Source organism: Haemaphysalis longicornis, unplaced genomic scaffold (genome assembly GCF_048455015.1).
Source record: "Haemaphysalis longicornis isolate Haplotype H1 unplaced genomic scaffold, Haemaphysalis longicornis Haplotype H1 scaffold_1, whole genome shotgun sequence".
Taxonomy (NCBI): domain Eukaryota; kingdom Metazoa; phylum Arthropoda; class Arachnida; order Ixodida; family Ixodidae; genus Haemaphysalis; species Haemaphysalis longicornis.
In genome coordinates, this window is record NW_027526203.1 from 88,290,618 (window position 1) to 88,317,080 (window position 26,463).

Consider the following 26,463-nt stretch of genomic DNA (forward strand, 5'->3'; position numbering starts at 1 on the left):
CTTAAGGAGCTTCGCCCCTAAAAATTATTGATACCCACACGCCATGATTGGCTTCAGCCCCAAACTCTCGAAACAGGATGTGATGCTTCGACTGAAACACGACGTTATTGACGGAGAACGCTCCTCGTCAACAGATACTCCTGCCGTCCTCGGGCTTGACCTCGTTAACGCCTTCGATAACGTGAAACATTCGGCAATCCTAAAGAATCTCAACAGCCTGGGGATAGGAAGGAGGGTGTACAACTACATTCGCAACTTCCTCGCCGATCGAACAGCAACTATCACTATTGGCGGACTTAAATCAGACAAAATTCACCTAGGCAGTAGGGTAACCCCCCAGGGCTCGGTTCTTTCCCCCTTCCTTTTCAACGTGGCAATGATCGGTCTGCCCAATCTCCTCAATAGCATAGAAGAGCTGCAGCATAGTATTTACGCCGACGATGTAACACTGTGGGTGTGCGGCGGTAGTGACGGTCACATTGAGGACACTCTCCAGCAAGCCATAAACACAGTCGAAAAATACGTTACGCCCCAGGGCCTCAGCTGCTCACCCGAAAAATCAGAGCTTCTTATCTATCGTCCCACCAGTAGAGGGAGGAAATCTACTTCCACTCCCCCTTCAGTCAGACTTTTTGCCGCCAGTTCACCCCGCATTCCCATCGTCTCGAGTATTCGCGTTCTTGGGCTTCGAGTACAAGCGAATGGACACAATTCCGAATCCTTGTTAGCGCTCGAAAAAGTTGTGCACCAAAGAACCAGGCTAATATCCAGGATAGCTGGTCGCAACCACAGAATGAAAGAAGCCAACCTCCTACGCCTCGTACATGCCTTTGTAGTAAGTCGGGTGACGTACGCCACTCCGTACCTCCGGCTACAGCGGTCAGAGACTATTAAAATAGACGCTATCCTCCGCAGAGCCTACAAGCGGGCCATCGGTCTCCCACTAAACACGATCCACCGAGCGAGTTGAGGCCCTGGGCCTGATAAATAGTCCGAACTCATCGAGGCTTAACGGCTAGGGCAACTCGTACGGCTGACCTAGAGCACAACGGGGCGCCACATACTCGACTCGCTGGGTATAGCTCACCCCCACAGTGCGCCTACTAATTTCGCGATCCCGTCAACGATACAAGAAAATATTCAGGTCTCTCCGCTCCCGCGTAATGAGCATCCTACACATAACAAGGAGCGGCGAGAGGCCAGAGCCCGTGCCCTGCAAAGACGCTTTGCGAAAGTCGAGAACGTTGCCTAGGCGGACGCGGCTGATTACGCTGGTCACGAGGCAATGGCCATAGCGGTGGTCAACCATCAGGGCAACACCATCGCCTCCTGCTCTATCCGCGCGAGACGAGTCTGCGCACGAAGCCGCTCGAGGCTTTACCGACCGAGCGGACGGCCCTTCCGATGCGGAACTCGTCCAATGTCAGGCAGGGACAGACTGTTATCGCACAGTGATATCATCGGTCATTACCGTTTAGGCCGGTCCCCCTTCCCACCCGCGCACCCATCCCTCAGTAAACGGCATTCGGTGGTCTGGCGACTGCTACAGATCCCACTCGTACCCAAATCCCCTACACTCTTAGGCAAAAAGGACTAAAAGTTTGCCCTTTGGGGGACTAACGACATCTGCCACGATCATTAGTACTTTTGGGGACTAACTGCGAGGGGACGAACGGTTAGTCCCCCACGTGGGTTGTCCGTTCCGATACTCTCCAAGGACGAACTGCTGAAAGTCGCAGAAAAAAGAAAGAACGTTGGCACCAGCAGGGACCGAACCACCGACACCCGGAAATACACGCAAGGAACCCGACGCGCTACCGCTGGACCACACCACCGGGTGGAATCAGCAGCAGATAACATTCTAGTGTACAGCGTGTAGTTCTGTGCATAACACGACAGATCCATTGTATCTTGTGCAAGGTAAATATAAATGGTAGCGAAGCTTCGGGCCAAAAGCGGTTCAGAACCTATTGCCAGCGACATCAACATGGGGGCTTATGGGAGTGGCTCATCGAAGCGCGACTAGGTGAGAAGGGAACAAACACTATTAACAAGAAACCAAGTTTTGTTCAACAATAAAACAACATTTATATTGTACGAACAATATTTATTTCTGAATCACAATTATTTAGGAACAGTGTGTAAATAATTTATGAAAACGCTGGTCATTCTCAAAAACCTTTTTTGTAGCGCCGTCTGAAGAATGGCACATGTCATTGCTCTGTGATGCAGTCCTTGTAGTGTTCGGAAAGGCGCTCCTAAAGTTCGTCTGCTAGGAAACGCCCCTCGCGTGGTTTGGTGGTGCGCATTTGCATTAGTTTTTACTTGTTAATTTGCTGTGCACTTACTTTTTGCTCTGCGTGGAGTTGCGAGGTGCGTTGTATCGTTGGTGAACACGTTTAGACCGTGCCCGGCGGGCACGGTGAACTACGGGACGATGCTGCCAACGGTTGGAGCGGAGCGCTTTCCTCGGTACCTACGGAAACGATGTGCTGTACAAGGTTGCATCAGCAACTCCCGTACTCCTGGCGTTTTACTGCACCATTTTCCTCTCATTTCCACAGGTAACACGAAACTATAGTACTGTTAATACGTAATACGTGCACGGGCGTTGTGGAAGGGGACGTGGTGGTGCTTCGAAAAAAATGGTTCTAAAGCTTTGTTATGTCACAGTTATCTGTCGATTTCACCTCAGGCTGGCTCGGAGCATGTGGTGTCAATTACTCTAGGACTTTTCAGCGTAGTACCACTCCAATTTAAACGAGTCGCTTTAATTGTCGATCTCAGTGTCTTCTCTATTGCATTACAACGCTTGTAGTGCTCGTTGCTTCCCACACTTGTATGCGCAAGCATTATTTCCATCGCAGTACTGTGTTGTGCTGCTCCGTGCTGCGCTGCTGCCAGATCTTTCCTGCTATGTGCGTTTACATACTGCCGTCGCTTTCGTTTGCATTGATCCATTTTTCCTCTTTTTACTTATGTGTTTCGACACTTGCCTAATAATGCAACCAGGAAATTGCAGGCGTGAATGCTGAGTGAAGTTCTGTAGAAACCCATGACTACTTGATAAGACGACGGGGCAGCTGCGGTGTGCTCGCTGCACTTTCGTGAATCGGCATTCCTGCGGCCCGGTTTTCTGCATCAAGATGCAGTGCCTAGTTTTTTTCTCTTGTTTCGAAGTAGCTTTGCTGTTGAGGCTTTCATTGCTCATAATGCTATGTGTTACGGGTAAAGTCAATTTTTCGGCGCGTAAGGAAAATCATAATGCATGAAGGGCCCCCGAACATTTTGTACTTATTGTATACGTGCTGATTTTGTGCAGTGTGGTAAAGTTGTTTTATGGTTATCCTGGAATAAAATTCGAATGTCTTGATTATAGCATGACTATGCGTTATTTCTTCTCTTAGAACAGAAGTACACAAACCGAGCAAGCATTATATAACCTTGATCTATACTTAAGTCACGCACGCAACCTCCGTATGTGCGACGCAATTAAACCCAGCAGTGGCGTCGGTAGAAATTGGTATCGCGGTAAGGAGTGGGCACGTTTTTTATATGAAAGGGGGGCCGTTGAGAGTGGTCAAGTGTCATATTGTGCTCTGTATCACGGCCAAGGCAGAAAAAAATATTCCGGTCGGTGGGGGGGTGGGGGGGGGGGAGCGGAGGGGGGGGTGCTACGTTTGCCACCCACTGCAATCAAAATAAACAACTGATTGCTTTTATACAGCAGTGAAAGGCATGAATACCGAATAAAGGTTCAAGAAGTTGCAAGATGTTTTTATAAACACCGAGGCGAATCATACGACAGTATGCTGAAGTACGTTTCTCTAGTCACGCGTATAAGCTGGCGTTGACTTGAAGCACACACGCCAAGGGCTCGCCAACTTGCGTCAGATGGCAATGACATGAGCCCTCGGTGATCAGAGGCCTGCTAAGGCTATATCGAAGACAAATTTTCCCGCTAATGCCACCAAAATGACGTCACTTTCTGACCGGATCTGGCGTCACATCCTGTTTATTTTTTGTTCCGCCGGAAGTGTTCCCTCCTCACACAGATGGCGCTCAGCCCCATGAGCAGCTTAAGAGCCGCCATTTTCTGAACGTATGGGCTTCTATGGAAGCTTCGCTACCAGTTATATTTACCTTGTCTTGTGTCCAAATTTCAATCCGTGCAAACGAACTTGACCGGCATTTGCGCTTTGCGTTTAGCGTTTTGCTAACTTTACGGACTATTGCTCAGTTTGATTTTAAGTACAGCCTCACAACCGTAGTTTTTTCTCGTAAATAACAATCAACTCGTCGTCGCCTAGTTGAGGTAGGTAGCTGGGCGATCGGACGACTCATTTGTTTCCGCACAAATTAGCGCAAACTAGGTGTATTCTTAGTGTTCGATGCATATGTTAAGAGCTTTATGTAACGTATGTGAAAGGTGTCGTCTGTGTGAGTGTCAGCATAGGGAAAAATGCCATATTTTCCTGCATCGGCGAAACCGAATTCGGTGTTGCTTAGCCTGAATTCTTCAAATTCGCGTCGCTAGACAGTTGCGTCTGGGAAATTCAAACGGGTTTTACAGCAGTTGCAGCATTGTCATAGTTTTGGTGCACAAGGCAATTATGTACCGAGTGCAAAAGATAACTTCGAGACGCTTACCTGTAGCGAGCATTCTTATTTTGCAGTTGTCATCAGCAACTACTGCGTTTTTTCTTGTCTGTTAAACATATACACATTAATTACGCTTAGGAATCCACTTTTGCTATTGTCACTGATTTTTGCGTCACTGTTAACGCGATTGAAAGCTTTCATTGGACGTTATTACCTCGTACGAATCGTATACAACACAGCGTATCACCATAACCTCGCCGAGAAGCGTCTGGCCATCGCGCTCGCCGCTATTTGCCATTACCCGGCGCTATAGGCGCTCTATTACCCCAGGCGATTTTCTTATAATTAACATCGATATTTTCTCCCGTGGCACCATCTAAAGGACCCACTGACTGCAATGACTTGTGGTTTGGAAATCTAAAACTGTTCACAGACATATGCGCGAAAGGGCAACCAGGACGCCATTACAGGGGATTAACGACGCAGCAAAGAGACTAACTGCATGCGTTTCGTTTTCCCGTTACTCCTTATCGATCGGCGGGGACGAACAGTTAGTGCGCATTTGTGCACACGGCACATACTCTGCCATAGATACTCCCTTTGAAGATGAACGGTTGCCCCTGAAGACTAACGGTGTATTTTAGTCCCTATTTTAGTCCTTTTTGCCTGAGAGTGTAGTACAGTGATTCTCAGCTATGACTGCCCCGAGGACCCCTTTTGGCCTTGCGACAGTGATGGCGGACCCCACGATGGAGCATATGTTGAGCGGTGTCATAACGGCAAATAATTTGCACTGGAGCGTGTGTCGCCCACGCACTTATCCCATGCCCGCCTTTTCTGCTTGCCGTTAATGATTATGCGCGTCATAATGTTAAACAATTTGCTGTTGAATCTAAAATCCTCCTAACACCCATATACCGCCTTTCCTGTGTCTGTTTTTCTCCCTTCTCATACCTGGCACGTTACGCAGAAGCAGATGTTAAAATATGTACAACGCGAAGCAACTAAACGCACGTGTAATGCGGCGAAGCCACCTTTCTCGATTGCAAAAAATACGGCAAAATCGAGAAAATAATGGTGGCGGGAAAAGTTTTGAGGGAGCCTTCGCGGACGCCTCAAATGTTCTCGCGGACCCCCTGGGGTCCGCGGACCCCCATTTGAGAACCACTGGTGTAGTGTATAGCTATTGCTACCCAGGGCGCTACTCGCCCCAGTGTCATAGCTGTCAGCAACATGCGGACCAGCCACACATGTTATGGCAGTGTCCGTAGGCGATCACAAATGGCCGCACAATCACTAACAGTGAGCAGTGGGAGACCGTGCTGCTCAGCTCCAGCCCGGAAGATCAAGTCTGGCCCGTCCAGCTGGCTGAGGACGCTGCCAGAGCCCAAGGGCTCACGGCCGACAACTAAGCTACACAGCTGGCAAATTGAATAAAGTTTACTCTCTCTCTTTCTCTCTCTTGCTAGGAATGAAGTGGTCGATGCATTGTAAACAGATATTCTTGAACTTGTCCCATAAAAATGTAACACCATCATGGCCAAAATAAAAAAAATATATTTTCAAGATATGCAACTACAGCTCTGTCATTTTCACGCGAGTAATCTTTAACATTTTTGAGCGAAGGCACAACCTCAGAGCTATTTCCACCTAAGCTAAAAGATACCGTTACAACTTAGTGATCGGATATTCCGGGCTCCGCAGCAACGTCGTTATCGATAAGAGAACGATGAAAAAACACAAGATCGAGTAATGACCATGAGTTAGTGGTAACCCGAGTAGGCTGTTGCACTACTTGAACTAGGTTGTTATCGAGCATAATGTCGAAATTCTGCATGTGAACGGAGGCTTTTTCAGTGAATTCCCGGCAAGTTAAAATCACCCGCGATAAACAGTTTGTGGTGGTGGAATTCTTTCATGTGATTCTGAATTTTTTAAGGTAATAAGATTTCGAGTCGGGAGGTCTATAAACGGCATACAAAATAAAAACGCGACCATTAAGAGTAACCTTGAGGCACAGGCATACAGTGTCCGGACATTGCGTCAAGGAAATAACGTCAGTATTTTGTTTAAAAATGACAGCAACACCCCCGCCCCTCGTGTCACGGTCCCTACGAAATATTTTATAAGCGGGTGGAACGACATCCGCATCAAGTATAGCACTGTGAAGCCAGGTTTCTGTGATAACAACAATGTGCAGGCTGCGTGACAAGGCCCAGGTTAGTGACGCAAGGCCCAGGCCGCCTCGGGGACGTACGACAATTTTAATATCAGTGGCCGGTGGTGGCGTCGCCGGCGGTGTAGGTAGAGCCGGTCGCTTGCGGGGCGTTCGCTTCCTGGATTCGAGTTGGGCCGAACTTACTCGTTGCGCCATTCCCTGAGCTGCCGCACTTAGGACATGCTGGCGGTGGCTCATGGTTGCCCATCCTGGTCGTTCCAATTGGACGGCGTTCCATTCTTCCCCTTCCCGGTGTTCTCCATGACTGGGTATTACGTGATGGCGGTGCACGCGCCAGAGCGGCCGATGCAAGAGTGCAGCTGCGGCGACGACGATGGGGAGAGCGAGGTTGCTAGGCTTGATCTGGCCAAGCGAAGCCGACGGCGTACTCCAGGTACTCCAAAGTATCCTTCGAGTGGTTCGATTACCGACATGATGGCGTCGACTTGATCCGCGTAACTTACCGGTTGTCGTGGTACCCCTCTCTATGGCGTGGCTACCGATTACCCGTCGCAAGTGGGGGCGAAACTCGGAGCCGATGCTGGGAGCTTGTGCATCTTGCGGCCCCCTAACAGGAATCTTTAGGTTTGAAACGAAAGTGTCAAATGCTGCTAGCCCCCTAACAGGAATCTTTAGGTTTGAAACGAAAGTGTCAAATGCTGCTAGCCCCCTAACAGGAATCTTTAGGTTTGAAACGAAAGTGTCAAATGCTGCTAGCCCCCTAACAGGAATCTTTAGGTTTGAAACGAAAGTGTCAAATGCTGCTAGCATTCAGCCGCATACAATGTGAAATCGCTTCGTCACGCTTCATGGTTCTACGTAGCATCTTCAAATTTTGGTAGGGGCCCATGGAATAAACGGGCGGGTACAGATAAGAGGCGTCTTCAAGGGGGCATTTAAAAAAGATGTATGATAGTAATGCCTAAAACGTGGGACAAGGGAAAACCAACTACGAACGTTAAGAATGAAAGACTGGCTGCTGCCAAACTATGGCCCCGATTGTACACTTCCAATACGGCTAAGTAGTGGTCGTTTTCTGACTTTCATAATGGTTCCCCAAGTCTACGTACCACCCGAGTGCCTTTTCGCGCAATTAGGTTTCGCGCAATTAGGTTAAGAAGGGGGCTTTATTGTGTTGAAGGAAAGCCTGTTTAAGGAAAAAGCTGAACAAGCCATTTTATCAGGTTTCAGATTTTTTTTTTTGCCCTCCAACCATAGATGCCTTCACATACGGTAAAACGTTCAACGTTTCCTTAGCATGCTCTTAATCAGACTTGTATAATGTTCTTTGACGTTATTTTTTACTTTGTAATAATTAAAAATTACTTTGTAATAATCAAGTAAACACTGAAAAAAAGTTCTAAAAGCCGCAGACGATTCCGGCATTGGGCTAGACTTTTTATTCATGATAATGTGGGTTCAAGAAGAAAACAAAGCGCAACTAAATAAAATATCTAAACACCATAACGTCGCACCGTAGATTAGTTTATATGTGCAGGTTCTTTTTCACTCTGCTTTGCGCCACTTCGGAATCGAAAGTAACGATTCCCACAGGCACGCACACATTACAGGCTCAAACTCACACATGCACATGCCCAAGCGCGCGTGCAGGCACGCACACACACGCACGCACGCAAGCACGCACGCATGCACGCACGCCCGCACGCGCACGTGCACGCACGCACGCACGCGCGCGCAAGGTTCCCTATGCGCATTACACATTTACTGAGAATTTAAAATCTTGTTACCAATGTTCATGCACGGACATGCATTTCGGCACCGCCACAGTCGTGGCCCCAAATATTGAATTTTTCACATATTCATGTAATAGCAATTCTCCCCACTGCCCACATTTAAAACTGCAAATATCTCCGAGTGTAACTACCCGCTTCCGACAAGTATCGTGATTCTGCACTATAAGAAGTTGAGGAGTGCTGGGCACATTGGAATAAAAACTTTTGTCCAATATTTGAAACCTTTTTCATGCTTTGGGCTACTCATCCCGGGAGTGGCGCGAGGTCCGCCATAAGGACAGGCAAAGTACTCCACATGAGAGTTACTTACCCCTTCGAGTACGAGTACTTGATCCCTGTATTTGAATTACAATGCCATCTTTAAGGCAGCGTTCCATCATTCCTTTTTAGAGTGAATAACCTCTACTGGCTGCAGCGTTACCGCCTACTGCAGAACTGTACTACTAAACTCTCTTCGAGAGCATACCGTTACGCCCCAAGAGCGTTCGGCTATTTCTTCCGAGGCAGCGCTTTCGGGTCGCCTTCTACCACCCCCTCCTCCTCCCCACGGCTGTACTGTAGACATTTACAAGCAAGCAGCACAGCAGAAGTGATTTTGACACCGGAAAAAGAAGGATAAACGAAGACATACTTTTTTTTATCAGAAAGTCTCACAAATCGGTTCGTTCTGAAACTTTCTCACCAAAAGAATTTTTTCAAAATAAAATATTATATCCAGAAAGGTTCCTACTGCACCACCAAACAGAAATAAACCAAGCTCCTATCTAGGACACCTTCGAGAAAAATTAACAAATAAAAATGCCGCGAGGAACCTCAGAACAATAAAACAACAATCATGGAATTAAGACAATAAAAAGGAGATTAGCACCCACAAATAAAAGAGGACTGACATTAGCACGAAGAGCTTCTTTAGGAGCGCGGCAGGGGGAGATTGGTTAACAGTAATAAACTAAAACAAAAAGGTCTTCCGAAAATTAGTGAGTGGCTCACAAAGAATAGAATAGAATTTCGGACTCTTACAAATAAATTGTGTAAAAAAATCTTCAGCTGAAGACAATTCACCTTCGAATATCATCATCATCATCATCACCAGCCTATCTACGCCCACTGCAGGGCAAAGGCCTCTCCCATTATTCTCCAATTGCCTCGGTCCTGTGCCAACTGTGACCAATTTATCCCCGCAAACTTCTTTATCTCATCTGCCCATCTAACTTTCTGCCGCCCCCTGCAACGCTTGCCTTCTCTAGGGATCCACTCTGTTACCCTTAATGACCAGCGGTTATCTTGCCTTCGCATTACATGTCCTGCCCACGTCCATTTCTTCTTCTTAATTTCTACTAATATGTCTTTAACACCAGTTTGCTCCCTGACCCACTCCGCTCTCTTCCTGTCCCTTAATGTTACACCTATCATTTTCCGCTCCATTGCCCGCTGAGTTGTTCTCAATTTAAGTTGAACCCTCTTAGTGAGCCTCCAAGTTTCTGCCCCGTAGGTGAGTACCGGTAGGATGCAGCTGTCATACACTTTCTTCTTCAGCGACAATGGTAGGCTGCTATTCATTATCTGAGAATGTCTGCCATATGCACCCCACCCCATTCTGATCCTTCTAATTATCTCTGCCTCATGGTTTGGATCTGGGGTCACAACTTGGCCTAAGTAGATATATTCGCTTACCACTTCCACTGCCTCGCCACCTATGTCAAACCGCTGTGCTGTCCCGAGGTTATTGATCATTACTTTAGTTTTCTGCATATTAATTTTCAGTCCCACGGTTCTACTCTGTTCGCCCAGTGCGGAAAGCATGCTTTGCAATTCGTCCCTAGAGTTACTTAGCAAGGCAACGTCATCAGCAAATCTGAGGTTACTGAGGTATTCTCCATTAACCCTTACACCCACCTGTTCCCAATCCAACGTTCTGAATACTTCTTGTAAACATGCTGTGAATAGCATTGGAGAAATTGTGTCTCCTTGTCTGACACCCTTTCTTATAGGTATTTTACTGCTCTCCCTATGGAGCATGATCGTAGCTGTAGACCCATTGTAGATATCCTCTAGTATTGTTACATAATGCTCATCTACCCCCTGGTTCCGTAATGCCTGAATGACTGCTAGGGTTTCGACCGAGTCAAATGCTTTCTCATAATCTATGAAGGCTATATATAGGGGTTCAGTATACTCAGCGCACTTCTCTATCACCTGATTGATCGTGTGAATATGGTCCATTGTTGAATAACCTTTACGGAACCCTGCTTGTTCTTTAGGTTGACTGAAATCTAAGGTTGCAGAAATTCGGTTAGCGATTACCTTGGTAAATACCTTGTAGACGACTGACAGTAAGCTGATCGGCCGGTAATTTTTCGAATATCATTAACGCCTTAAAAGATGCAATCAACACCAATAAGATGAAAAGACAGTGACAGAAAAACTGTACAATAGATATATGTTTGTGGGACAATAGGAAACAGCATGAAACATTCCCACTGTGTTTTCTAGTAGTGGTAGTTCTGAAATGCATATTGCGCTAGTAAGATTACAAAAAGGCATAACTTTGTAATAAAAAAATTAGGCCCATCTCCCCGCGAGGGGGACCCGAGTAAATGCGTCGCATAGGGGGTGGGTGTATTGCGTTAACGTTTAGTGTTTGGGGAGTTGGTGGTAGTGAATGCGTTGTATCAGCAGCTTCTTGACGTAGTTTGAATGAGTCAAGGATATAGGCCGCGTTCGTAGCCTTTCATTCCGTGTCGGTTTTGTGGCGCAGTGGGAAGAGCACCATGTACCTCGCGTTCCGCCCACAGGTAGTAAATGCGTTGTATCAGCAGCTTCTTGACGTAGTTTGAATGAGTCAAGGAGATAAGGCGCGTTCGTAGCCCTCCATTCTGTGTGGGCTTTGTGCCGCAGTGGGTAGAGCACCATGTACCTTGCGTTCCGCCCGCAGGGTCGTGGGATCGAAACCAGGCGCCGGTAAGTATTATTTTTTTATATAGTGTAGGGGGAGGGGTGCGGACTACTACGGACAACTAGAACGGGTGACATCGTGAGTTAAAGAAATGCTCTGCATGTAAAACAAACACGTTCGAACTGGCTGCTCCGTAATCTTGTTGGGGACCTCCAGAACCTTAGGGACCAAGACACTGGGCTTGAGCGTAAGTAACGTTTCCAGAATCAAGAAGTGGCGCTTCGGCGTTGGCGCGCACTAAGCACGGAATGGCGAAAACACAGATAGAAGCAATGGGAACCCATCAACGATGTCCAAGACTGTGAAATGAAGGTTATAGAATGGATTGGCCACACATGCTGGCTCGGGCCAGTCTCCAGAGAAAAAAAACTCCGGCGAACTAGCGTCTTCCCCTTGTTCCTACATGTGCAGAAAGAGTGGGACCGCAACGACAAGTTCTACAATGAAGACCAAAAAGAATTGAGGAGGTCGAACAACTTTAAAAGAAGTTTGTTAGGTATTAGCGCAGTTTTTGCGCTGAGAGCGCGCAGTGAACGCGTATTCGAATGCCAAGCCGCTTGGTGCAATCGCCAGGCTGGATGCGAACGTTTGTTAGCCTTGGATGCAGCCACCCTCCTTTACTCTTTCGTGTATCCCTCTCCGCATACCTTGGAACGAGCATATCGTTAGACCGTCGCTCCCCGCAACTGTACATAACACTGGTTTCCCTCCACCTAGCCTAAAGCTAGCAGAGACATTAAGAGTTTTTTTGGGTCTGTACCTGGAGTAATCAAGCTTTCTTTCTCAAAACGGAAACCACACCTATTATGCAAATGTTTTGACAGAACAGGAATGTTGCAACGTGTGCCTTGGACACTGAATACTACTGTTGCAGCTACTATGGAGCCTATGCCCAGGAAGACGATTAGTCGAGCAGTAGATGGTATGGGACCAGTACACTAGCCATCTCAATGAAATATACGGGGTGAACTGACTATTCAGGACTAATATTCGGTTATTTTAACTGCACCTACCAGAATCTTAGGTATGCCATACATTGGCCCTTGTTCATTCATTGCTAGAAATGCTTGAAGGCCAGTTTTGAACTACAGCAAAGTGTACGCTAAAAGACTAACTCAGAACAAGATCTGTCAGCGTGATGCATAAAACCGTTCTTTCGTTTCGTAGCCCATTTTTGAACGAGTCGTGTCTACATATAACACTACCTCAATCCTTAATTAAAAAGCTTTTTTAGATGCGAAGCACGTCTTGCTCGGGGGATGTCCCGCGTCCGTGCCCCGTCCGCAGCGCCTCTGATGATGATTGTGGGAGGATGTCCCTAGGAATTGGCTAACCAAACAATCCATCACGAGATAGCTTTGTGTTCAACCACCGTCGTCACCTCCCCGTAGGGGAAGCGCTGAAGAAGAAGAAGGAAAAGACAAAGCTGCGAAGAGGAGGGCGTGTACGTCGCTCTCAGCTGGTGCACCAACGTCAACAACCTTTACCTCACCAACGCTGACGGAGACTACCAATTCTACCACAGAGACGACAACATCGACAAGAACGTGATAGACGAGTTTCGACCCCTCGAGAACCACCGCCTACTCACCGTAACTCAGCAGTACTTGCGTGACTTTGCCACTGGTGTGGACCCGAAAGCGGAATTCCTTCTGGCGCTACTGAACACCAGATCACTCTAATAGGGTTTGTAACTGGGCTAGTTGGTTCATTGCATGAAGTTAAACCGCACAGGGATGGGACTAAGAGCAGAGGCGACAAACACGGGCGCTGACTAACAACTGTTTATTTTTGGAAAGAAAGAACATTTATACGGGTACAAAAATTAGCATAATTATCAGAGAACGGATTGCAGAACGCGGGAAGGCGTTCAAACAGCCAGGAAGCTCTTATCCAGCATGCGCGCGAAGATATGGGCGAAACGTGGGCTCCTCTTATCCGGCAAGATATGCGAGTTCCGTATCCAGCAGAACCACCAACGGTGTGCTGACGCACGACGATTCTCTGCTGTGAATAATGAATGCCTCGCATATTTCACGTGTGCGCTGGCCTCTATACCTTTTCAGGACACGGCAGGCATCAAAATCAGGCACGCACGACTTGCAAGTTTTCATATGCTGGACAAGCATGCTGCCTGTCCCGGTTTTTAGCGAGTTGGCATGTTCGCGCAGCCTGTCATTGAGACATCGTCCCGTCTGGCCTATGTACGCTAACAAGACAGTGGTATTTCATAGACGATCCCTTCTTCGCATTGGACAAAGGGTGTGGCGTGACTCTCAGTGCCGTGCTTGCGTGCTTCCTCTTGGTTGACTCTTGCAAAGCCCGCCCAGCTTGTTGGGCGCTGAAAAAAGGAGATTCACACCAGAGCGCCCGACGATCTTCTTCAGGTTATGACTTACGCCGTGCACGTAGGGAATGACCGCTCTCTTCTTGTGCTCGTCTTGCGGGATCTTCTTTGTGGCCGTGCTGCGCGGATCACCCATGATTCTGTTGGCTACGCTGTGTAGAGCTGTTCGGGATACCCGGCGGATGGGAGACGCTAGATTTGAGTGTGGAAACTAATTTCAACTGTGTGCTCACAGTACCTGGAGAGAGAATTCTTACGAGCAGAGGTGACTACCGCCCTCTTCACCAACTTGGAGTGGGCCCATGAGTGCGGTAGGAGGGCCTTCTTTGATCGAGGAGCGTACGTCCACCAGACGTGCTGAGGGTCTAGGTACAGGCGTACATCGAGGAATTGAAGCTAACCATTTGTCGGTTGCTCTTTGGTCCGGTGAATTTCTCCGAGCACATCACAAAAAATCTTGTACAACTCCCGCACTTTCTGGGCACTGCTCTCGATGGCTGCTCAAAAAATGATTAAAAAATCGTCCATTATTTAACCTTCATGGGAGCTTAAGAGGGTTCAGGAGCTTAAGAGGGAGCTTAAGAGGGTTCAAAGCTGGTCGACCACTCTGGACATGTCGTAGACACTCGAGTCACGACCCGGGGGTTAAAAAGAAGGTCCCCTTCACCCCGATTAGTCCGAATGGCGCTGGCTACCACCCCCAAGCACAGGAAACAAACTTACCTAACATAAATACCCCAGAAAGTGAATGGGAAAATCGCCCCGCCGGTAGCGTAGTGGTTATCGCACCAGACCGGTATTCTGGAGGTCGTGGGTTCGGATCCCACCTGGCGGGCATTTTTTCTTCACTTTCTTTCTTTCTTTCCAAATTCTTAATCTGTTTCAATGATCTACCACATCCTCCCCTTTGCTTTCCGAGGTTTTCTCGACTGCCAACCCTTATTTCTGTGTTATTTTCAACGAGCCCCTCATTTCCTATTCTGATTATATATATATATATATATATATATATATATATATATATATATATATATATATATATATATATATATATATATATATATATATATATATGTGATGACTCGCATCTCCCGGCCGCAACAACGCGCAAGCAGACGACGGAAATAAGCCGACGGTGGAAGAGAAGAGGACGACGAGTCGAGAGCACGAGAGGGGTGTGTGCCGGCAGTGACCGCGGACGGGACAGCGCAAGGATTCCTCTCGGGAGGCGGTTCGAGGGCAGGCCAGGAGCGTTCGCGCGCCGTGCTCCGAGAATCGTCCCGGGAGCTGTTCCGGGACTCCTCTGTTGCAACGAGGGGTGCCTGTTCCCGCTGGCGAGATCCCGAGGCGTGATCCGGGCCGAGGTTCGGGGCGAGGCCTAGAGTGGCCAGGCACGAGCGCGGGCATCGGTGTTCCGACCAGGGGCCTCTGAGTCTTAAAAGGCGGCACCGAGAAAGTGTACCGCCACGTCTCCGGACCACCGGCACCCTACACGGGGAGCGCTCAACACGTACTACCGACGTCATTCCGCCCAGAGTCGAATAGACTAGACGTGAGCGTATCGCCTGCTTTGTTTTCCCCTCCACTCGAACTTTGGTTCGGACTTAAGTGTTATAGCCATTCCTCCGCGTGGCGCGTGTGCTACTTCTTGTTGCCAATCAGGTCGCCAGTTCTTTTCCCCAGTGTTTGTGTGTCCTCAGAAGAATATATGTTTTTTTAGTTGTTCTCGACCCATGGCGTCACTTGTCGTTGATCCTCCTCCGCGAGCCACACGCCCGCCTGCTTAACACGCGGCCTCACAATATATATATATATATATATATATATATATATATATATATATATATATATATATATTTATATATATATATATATATATATATATATATATATATATATATACATATACTGTAAGGCGGGTTTATTGCCTTGACAGCGGAAGGAAGGAGGGACATTCAGAAGTGGCAAACGGATCGGTGGCCCAGCCGGCACTATGTCTCGAGCACTCCACGAACTTCATGTCGATGACGATGCCGCTGCGGTGGCTCACCCTGTTGCCTCGTCGTCATCTGTACAATCTGGGTGGTCAATCCCCTTGAGCGGGCATACGACAATCACAAGTACAATGCTGACTGTTGTTGTGGCCGCGTAGCAAATCCGTTGTCCGTTAGTGCTCGCATGGCGGCTGCGCGCCCCTTGCTCGTCTTTCGCACTACAATTACCCCCACGACGAAGGGAGCCACCCTGGCGACCTAAGGGCACGTCACGACGGAAGGGTCGTAGTACGGCTTGAGGCGATGCACGTGTACCGTTTCGCGTCCGCGGCAGCGCAGGTCAGCCGACGGGGTGAGCGGCTCACAACGTAATTAACGGAGGAGGTTCGTTCGAGTACGCGGTACGGTCCATGGAACTTGGAAAGGAGCTTGCTAGAAAGTCCAGGTGTAGTGGAGGGTACCCAAAGCCATACGAGAGAGCCGGGAAAGAAAGTCACTTGTGGGTTGTCACCGTCACGCCGATGTTTTTGGTGGAATTGGTCTTCGGAGGTAAAACTGCGAGCAAGCTGACGACACTCCTCAGCGTGGCTGCAGAGTTGAGAAACAGGCGTGTATTCGGAAGCGCCGGGTCGGTAGGGTAGAATGGTGTCGAGAGGGCAGGATGCTTCACGGCCATAGAGGAGGAAGTACGGCGAGAACCCTGTAGTAGTCTGCGTCGCGGTGTTATACGCGTAAGTCACGAAGGGGAGAATCGCATCCCAGTCGGAGTGGTCACCAGACACGCACTTGGCGAGCATATCACCAAGGGTGCGGTTAAATCTCTCCGTCAACCCATTAGTCTGGGGATGGTAGGCTGTAGTGCTGCGGTGGGTGACGTTACATTCTTTGAGGAGAGCCTCGACCACTTCTGACAAAAAGACACGGCCCCGGTCACTGAGAAGTTCCCGTGGTGCGCCATGACGCAGGATGAAATGGTGCAAAAGGAAGGTTGCAACTTCGTGCGCTGTGGCAGCCGGTAGCGCGGCAGTCTGAGCGTGTCGCGTAAGGTAATCGACGGCGACAATAACACAACGGTTGCCGGCAGCAGTCAGGGGCAGAGGGCCGTATAAGTCTATCCCGACCCGGTCGAAAGGGCGCGTGGGGCAGGGCAAAGGCTGTAACGGCCCGGTTGGTGACTGCGGCGGAGACTTGCGGCGTTGGCATTCTCGGCATGATTTGATGAACTTTGTTACAAAGGAATACATTCCTCACCAAAAGTAGCGCAGCCGCAACCGCTGGTACGTCTTAAAGACTCCTGCGTGGGCGAATTGCGCATTCGCGTTAAACTTAGCACATACTGTAGAGCGGAGGTGACGAGGGATCACCAACAACCACTTGCGGCCTTCGGGGAGGTAATTCCTGCGATACAGAACCCAGTCACGAATGGAAAAATGCACGGCCTGACGTTGCAGTGCCCGCGAAGTGCTACGTTCCGTAGGGTTCGAAATCAGGTCAGAAATGGAAGATACCTAAGGGTCTTTGCGTTGCTGCCCTGCCATGTCCTCAAGTGGTTCCGATGCCTGTGTGCAATCAATGGCCGTAATCTCGGGCGCATTAATGGATAAAGGGGAACGAGATAAAGCATCTGCGTCGCTATGCTTGCGTCCAGACCGATATATCACTCTGATGTCATACTCCTGAAGGCGAAGGGACCAGCGTGCCAGGCGACCGGAGGGATCTTTCAGCGACGATAGCCAAAAAAGGGCATGGTGGTCTTTGACCACATCGAAAGTTCGACCGTGGAGGTAAGGTCTGAACTTTGAAATAGCCTACACGATGACCAAACACTCTTTCTCTGTTACAGAGTAATTAGATTCCGCCTTTGTAAGAGTGCGGCTCGCGTATGCGACGACGTACTCGTCGAATCCCGCCTTCCTTTGGGCAAGCACTGCTCCCAGACCTAAACCGCTTGCGTCGGTATGAAGCTCGGTGGGCGCGGAAGGGTCAAAATGACGCAAAATGGGCGGTGACGTAAGTAAGCGGCGTAGGGTTACAAAGGCTTCATCGCAAGCAGGGGACCAGGTCAGCAAGTCCTGACTTCCGCTGAGCAACTTCGTCAGAGGCGCAATGACGGACGCAAAGTTGGGCACAAAGCGTCGGAAGTAGGAATAGAGTCCGACGAAACTGCGCAGGGCTTTCACGGTAGTCGGTTTCGGGAAGTCGGCAACAGCTTGGAGTTTAGCAGGGCCGGGAAGAACGCCGTCCTTTGAAACAACATGGCCCAAATTGCCAGTTTGCGGGCAGCAAAATGACACTTTTTAACATTCAGCTGCAGCCCAGCGTCGGTAAGGCACTGCAGGACTTGTTCCAGGCGACTGAGATGGGTGACAAAATCAGGCGCAAATACAACGATGTCATCTAAGTAGCATAAACAAGTTTTCCACTTGAGGCCACGCAGAATGTCGTCCATCATGCGCTCAAAAGTGGCAGGCGCATTACATAACCCGAACGGCATCACGTTGAATTTGTATAACCCGTCGGGAGTAACGAACGCGGCCTTAGGCCGGTCTTCGCCTGCCATCGGCACCTGCCAGTAACCCGAGCGGAGGTCTAAGGAAGAGAACTTGGCGCCTTGCAGATATTCTAATGCGTAGTCGATGCGTGGAAATAGGTAAACATCTTTCCGGGTGATCTTGTTCAGTCGTCGATAATCGACACAAAAACGAACAGACCCATCTTTCTTGCGAACAAGAACGACCCGTGAAGCCCACGGGCTGTTAGACGGCATAATGACACCAAGCTGAAGCATTTCATCAACGTGCGTTTCGATCACGGAACGCTCTTTGGCTGATACGCGGTATGGTCGCTGCCTCAAAGGTGGATGAGAGCCAGTGTCAATGCGATGTGTGACTGTCTGCGTGCGGCCCAGGGAAGTGCGCTGGCAGTCGAAGGTGGATCGGAAACGGTGAAGAAGAGTGAGCAGCTGGTTGCGCTGGACCGGGTCGAGGTTGCCATCTACGGAGGGAACGAAAGCGGCCGAATCAGATGCACGGGGAAGAAGCGGGCTTAGCGAGCTGCCCGACAGAACGTGCGACGAATCCGGGAAGTCGTTGATTAGGCGAGTGTCAATAGCTTCGACGCGTCCAAGGGACTCTCCACGATGCACGGTTAAGGGTGAAGAAGAGGTATTGCAGATGGAGATCATGCTAGCGCCATTTTTTATTTCAAGAATGGCGGAGGGGAGAGGGGCGCCCTGTCGGCGCATGAACAGATTAGAGGGGGTAAACACAACAGTTGTGGGAGACACCATACCACAGATTACTGGCACAATAACGGCAGAGGCTGGAGGGATTGTGGAGTCTTCGGCGGCGCACCGCTTAAAAGTAGTGGTTACCTTGTTCATTGCAGTACCACACATGGGAAATAAGGTGACCTCGGCGCGGGCACAGTCAATAACAGCGTGGTGACGCGACAGGAAGTCCCACCCCAAGATGATGTCATGGGAGCATGAGGAAAGAACGAACTAGATTACATACACCGCGTTTTGTACCAAGACACGGCTTGTACAAGCGGCTGAAGGCTCGACGTTATGTCCCGTAGCTGCGCGGAGACGCAAACCGAATATTGGGGTTGTCACTTCTCGTAATTTGCGGCAAAGTTTGGCGGCTATAACGGAGATGGCTGCTCCCGTGTCTACAAGGGTGTATGCGGTGATTCTATTAATAACAACTTCAATCGCATTCGTAACAGACAGGCCAGGGCTTTGGTATTTCGACGGCGCCGCAGTTCTTGCCTCCGCAACTGCGGTGATCAGTTTTCCTCCTGGGCATTCGGACGACGGCGCAGCGGCGAAATGGAACGACGACATGGGGAGAACGACCGACGGGTATCGGGAGCTTCGCGAGGGGGTGAGCGATAGGGCGGCTCGACAGGGGCATTGTTGGACGAACGCGGAGAAGTGTACACGTCAGCAGCAAAAACTGGTCTTCTGTAAGCGTCTCCGGGCGGCTTAACTCGACGTCGGCAATAACGCGCTACGTGTCCAGAAACTTCACAGAAATAGCATATCGGCCGGTTATCGGGCGTGCGCCATGGGTTGCTGTGGAGCGGTGCCGGAGGTGCCGACAAAGCCGGAGGAAGGTAAGGCGGTGGCTGCGGGCGGCGTAAAGGCACGTAAGCGGTAGGCGGAGCTTGCCGTGCCGCCACTTCAGCGTATAGCAGCGCCGCTACGGGCAACGGTGTCAGAGCAGCTGGCGTGGTCGGTAGAACTTCAGCGACTTCTTCCCTAATAATTCGACGAAGTGGTGACGACAAGCAAGGATCTGGTACCGGCGACGATGGCAGGGATGTACAAGGCAGGAGAGAGATCTGCCGCGCCACCTCTTCACGAACAAGCTCCTTGTTGCGGTTAAGTAGAGACTGGTTTTCACCAACTTCTAGCTCACAGAGCGGCTCCTCACGCTCCAAAGGGCGGCGACGAGTGAGGCGACGCTGCCTGCGCAACTCGTCATAACGTTGCAACAAGCTGATGACGTCTCGGACGCTCTGAGGGTTTTTCGCCAGAAGCATCTGGAACGCGTCCTCATCTATTCCCTTGAGTATATGCTTGATGGTGTCTCGCTCAGGCATGGAAAGATCCACGCGCCTGCAAAGGTCGACCACATCCTCGATGTAGCTGGTAAAGTTCTTGCCGGCCTCTTGAGCTCGCTCTCTTAAAAACCGCTGGCCGGTCAAATACCGCCGAAAAGTTTGTTTTGAATGCGTCCCAGGTTGCGCGATCAGCTGGGTGGTTGAGAAACCATTTTTCGGCAAGTCCCCTCAAGGAGAAACTGACGTTATTCAGCTTCATAACATCGTCCCACTTATTGTGCGCGCTTACCCTCTCATAAGACGAGAGCCATTCGTCGACGTCAATGTCGCCTGCGCCAGTGAACATCGCCGGCTCACGCTCACGGATCACCCCGGAGCAGATGACAGCCGCTGGCGAAGGCGACGTCGTGTTGCGGGCGTTAGTAGTCATGGCTGACTCAGCGGTAGGGGGCAGGGTGCGACTCCGGAGCTCCAGGCTTGCGGGTACACTTGCGGGGTGAAGCTGAGGAGCAGGACGAGGACGGAATCCGCACACTCCACCAAAATGTAAGGCGGGTTCATTGCCTTGACAGCGGAAGGAAGGAGGGGCACTCAGAAGTGGCAAACGGATTGGTGACCCACCCTGCAGAATGTCTCGAGCACTCCACGAGCTTCATGCTGATGACGATGATGATGATGATGATGTCCTCAAATATTTTGGCACGTACCCAGAAGGGGGGATTGGCCAGGGCTAAACCGGTTAAATTCGTGGGGTCTTCAAAATACCTATTTCCAGAAAGAGGCTGTAAAAGGAAACTTAGTTGTGAATGAAACCCGAATTACCGATTAATCAGCACCGTTTAGCAATTCAAACGAATGCCGCTGCAGTGGCTCACCCTTTTGCCTCGTCATCATCTGTACAATCCGGGTGGTCAATCTCCTTGAGCGGGCATACGCCAATCACAAGGACAATGCTGACTGTTGTTGTGGCCGCGTAGCAAATCAGTTGTTCGTTAGTGCTTTCATGGTGGCTGCGCGCCACTGGCTCGTCTTTCGCACTACAATACTTATTATATACTTATATATATAGTTAAGAGAAAATGTTCCTGGCTATATGAGTAACTGTACGATAGAGAAGTCACATTGAAAAACATAACGATGTTTATTCTAACGTTTCGACCGGGGGCCGGTATTTTTCGAAGATACATATAGTGCAGATCAGTTGGGTTTAAATACATTTAAGTTGTGGGCGGGGCAAGAACATGTATCAAGCAAAAACGTAGGCTCTACGCGACACAAAAGCATACAAAGCCGGTATAGGGACAGTAAGAGAAATGATCTCTAGTTTTATCGATAGCTTAATCAAAGATATTCCTCCCACACTACCTTCATATGTAAATGATACAAACCATTTTCTGGCTGATATCATGAATTTAGTTATACCGGAAGACAGCCTGCTAGTAATTCTGGGCGTCGCCTCGCTATATACAAATATTCTACACTCGGACGGCATCCGATCTGTCATCCAGGCATACAATGATGCCGCCCAAGACAATTCAATTGATGGTGAAACTCTCGGCGTACTTCTAATGCATGTCTTAGAGCTGAACAACTTTGAGTTCGACAATAAGCACTACGTTCAAATCGACGGGACCTCGATGGGAACAAAAATAGGAGCCAACTATGCTAATATTTTCATGGGCACACTGGAGTCTGAATTTCTAAGCAAGGCACAGCTTCACCGTCTTTTCTATCGAAGGTTCATTGACGATATTTTTCTCATTTAGTGTCATGGGGAAGAGGAACTTCTCAAATTTATCACCGCTTTCAACAATGCCCACAAGGGCATTTCATTCTCCCACTCATATTCCGCATCTGCCATTAACTTTCTCGATGTTTCAGTGAGGATATCGGACAACAAGCTTGTGACCTCAGTGTACAGGAAGCCAACGGACCGACACCAATACTTGCATTTCAAAAGCAACCACGTTAAACACTGTAAGCTCGGCATACCATGACGTCAGTCTCTGCGTTTCAGAAGGATATGCTCTGACCCAGCTGATTTTGCCTCTAACTGTCAACAACTAACTAATGACCTAACACGACAACAATACCCACCGTCTGTCATCAGTGATGCTATTAGGAAGTCTCAGAAACAGGACCGCCGCCACCTGATAACTAACTCAAAAGCCAAAACTTTGAATACGACCCCCAACCTTATTTTAACATATGCCGTTTCGTCCTCCAGCGTAAACTGCATACTCAGAAAGCACCACAACATACTACTTCGTAGCGAAAGGTTGTCAAGTGTTTTCCCTGAGCCTCCCCGCGTCGTGTACCGACGTGCGAGGAACATCAGAGATATTGTAACCTCATCTAAGCTCAACACCCCCAGTTTCACAGGCAGCGGACCCTGCAATAAGCCTAGGTGCGAACTGTGCCCCATGCAGACTAAAGCCTCTGTCGCCACTAGCACCACGTCTTCATTCTCTTTCCAGATAAGAGGAAACTTTGTCTGTGACAGCGCAAACATTGTCTACCTTCTTGAATGCACCATATGCCACGCCTAGTACGTTGGTCAAACTGAGAATCCGTTTAGAATGAGAATCAACAACCGCCGAGCACACATAAAGTCCCTACCACACCTTCCCCTATCTAAACATGTAAATAATCTAGGCCACCCTTTCCACGCATTCACAGCCATGGTGCTTGAGTCCAATTTCAAAACGCATTGTGATTGTGAAACCCGTGAATCGTACCTTATTTACAAGTTTAGCACTGTCTTGAGCGGCATAAATGAAAACATAGGCCGATTGTCTTGCTTGCCCAATCAGGCACCGAGAAGGCCGATGCAGCGAGCAACTGAGAAACATTGTTCCGAAAGAGAAGCGTTCTTACTTCTTCTTTTCTGTTTTTTAAATGCAGAGCCTTTCAGTAACTCACGATGTCACCCGCGTTGACGTCCGTCGTAGTCCGCACCGTCGTTGTCCGCACCCCTCCCCCAACACTATATAAAAAAAATGCTATCCGGCGCCTGGTTTCGATCCCTCGACCCTGCGGGCGGAACGCAATGTACATGCTGCTCTACCCACTGCGCCACAAAGCCGACACAGAATAGGACGCTACGAACGCGCCTTATATCCTTGACTCATTCAAACTACGTCAAGAAGCTGCTGATACAACGCATTCACTACACACCAACTCCCCAAACACTAAACGGTAACGCAATACACCCACCCCCTATGCGACGCATTTACTCGAGTCCCCCTCGCGGGGAGATGGGCCCAATTTTTTTAATATCTGTGGGTAGTGTACTGTGTACTTATTGTACTTTGTACTGTGCCAGTGTATTGCTTGTATGTAGTTGCCGTACCGCATAGGCACGAATTTACATAGATTTTACCATAGTACCCCGTGTTTTAATATTTTTATATTTTTTTTATTTGTATGAATAATATTTTGTGTCCTTTTGCACTGAACAATTGCTACTGCGTAGATAAACCGCTTATCTTTTTTATGGTGATGTTCTGTTTATAGTTTTTTCTGTGTGTCTGTATGCGGGAATGTAAAGAAATATGATCTTGCGTGAATGTTCTTCAAAAGCTTCATGTGGCACTGTATATCTCCTTTTTCTATGTGTTTTTAGCCTTATGTCCATTTATTTTTCGGTATTGATGTGATCAAGCTTAAATTAGAGTTACTTTGCCTTGTGTTGTCCTTGCATTGCATGACCTCGTGCACGCATCGTGGACGGCTGCCACGTTTTACGCAGGAAAACGTTTGAGAGATTTCACGTCATGTGAAACCACGTGTCGCTTGGGTCTTTTCTTCGAACCTCTTTCATCCCCGCATTCCCCCCTGCGGTTTCCGCGCCCCTCCCGCTAATCTCAATCCCCCTTTACTTTCTTCGCTTTCTTTTTTTTCTCTTGTGTTTGTGTGTGTGTATGTTAACGCTTGCACAAGACATCCCGTATTTACCTCTGGGCTCTCCCACCCTTTTCTCTTCACCAGTCAATTTCCGCTGGTTCTTTGCATATTTTTTGTATTTTTGAAACTCCCACATACTCCAGGTTGCCCGACCAGGCACCTGCCGCCAGAAACAGATCAACAAACGAGCAGGAAACGAGCCCCTCCTTAGTTCTCACCTTCTTGCTTTCCTGTCGTGACTTCAGTACCTTGCAATGCTTTCCTCTTATCCTATAGCCTCGCCTGCCTAGATTACACCCCCTTTCCCCACTGTTCCCAGGCACCACTCCAACGGCCCCTCTTTTTTTCCCAAATCTTGCGTTCTGTGTCTTCGTATGCTTTTGTGTCGCGTAGAGCCTACGTTTTTGCTTGATACATCTTCTTGCCCCGCCAGCAACTGAAATGTATTTAAACCCAACTGATCTGGACTATTTGTATCTTTGAAAAAGACCGGCCCCCCAGTCGAAACGTTGTAATATAGTCATGTTTTTCAATTTGACTTCTCTGTCGTAGTTATATATATATATATATATATATATATATATATATATATATATATATATATATATATATATATATATATATATATATGAATATATATATATATATCCTCATCCTCCTCATCCTCCACATCCTCCCCTTTGCTTTCCGAGGTTTTCTCGACTGCCACCCTTATTTCTATATATATATATATATATATATATATATACATATATATATATATATATATATATATATATATATATATATATATATATATATATTGTAGTGAGGAATATTAGCTATGCTCCGCAAAGGCATCGGAGGCGTCATTACGCAGAATGGGTCATGTTGACCAGTGCGAGCAGCGTCATCACCAGCAGAAAGACTGTCGGAAATCCTCATCGCCATCACCTAGAACGACGGGGTTCACTCGGACTGCTTCGCTCGGCTCGTGCCTGCTTCCCTGATCCGCGATTCCTAACCTCTCGCCTTCAGAAAGATCTTCGTCAATAAATCACCTTTCAAGTGGTGAAAGAGCCGGGGTCACGCCTTAATCCTGGAACTCCCGAGCATAGCTAATATTCTTCACTACAATATATATATATATATATATATATATATATATATATATATCCAGGTTAGCAGTTGAACTTTTGAAGATGGTAGAGAACACAAGAAAAGAAAACTTCCAAAAAGGTAAAAGCACGATTGTTGCCAACGTTTCAGCAACGAGACTTGCTTTCGTCAGGGCAATCTCTCGCCTGGCTAGCACGCTTTATATAGGGGTAGGTCCCCAGATGAGAGGGGAGAAGGAAAGAAGGAAGTGAAATTGAGAAAGCGGATTGGTTTGGGAGTATGTCGGGGGAGAGATTGAGGGGCAAAGAAGGTTGTCTAGTTTAAGCCGCGAAGTAGTTCACACGGAAGTCAGCTGGTGGTTGATATTCGTGGAATTTTAGGAGAGAAAAGATGAGAGGGTGTTTGTTGTCCCGCCGCGGGGCATACGGAAAGGATCTCAGAACCGCCGGAAGCAGACCAGGCGGTGAGGGTGCGGTCATTATCAGAAACTATCTGCAAGCCTCAGGTCAAAAGAAAAGATAGAGAATGGGGGGAAATAACTAGGTGAAAGAAAAAAGGAAAGAAGGAAAAAAAACAGGGAGGGAAACCACATAAACCCACACAAAAGAAAAAGCAATGACCCTGCAACTGAAATGGCAAGTGTCACCCGCGGCAACATTCCTGGAACAGGCCTGTCCTGAAACTCAAAAACGAAAATATGAAGTTAGAGTGACGTACGGGGCACAAGACCACGCGGAGTAAAAAAAAGGGAAATAAAACAAATAAAATTGAATTCCAAAAGCAGAGGTTGGAGGGATGCGGGTGAGTATTAAGCTAGACGCTAAGGAATGAAAAAAAAAGAAATTAGGTGACCAGGTAGGGACCAGAGTGAGCGGTAATAGTCTTTGGATAGGGTATATGCAAGACATTGCCTATTTCTGTATTCCCCGTGAATATCGCAAGGATTCCAAGTTGCCCCTAGACGAATTCATTCCAGTAGGTTCCATGGAGTTGAATTTGTGAATTAAATAGGATTCTCG

General features: G+C 48.4%; 1 protein-coding gene across 1 annotated transcript in view; it reads right to left on the reverse strand.

Moving 5' to 3' along the window:
- Positions 1 to 20,877: 20,877 nt before the first annotated feature.
- The window catches only part of LOC144140606 (hemicentin-1-like), a 351,863-nt gene continuing 346,277 nt past the window's right edge, over positions 20,878 to 26,463 (reverse strand). Inside the window, exon 7 of the mRNA XM_077672311.1 lies at positions 20,878 to 20,942. Coding sequence (XP_077528437.1) covers positions 20,878 to 20,942 — 65 coding nt within the window. The remainder of the gene's footprint in view (positions 20,943 to 26,463) is intronic.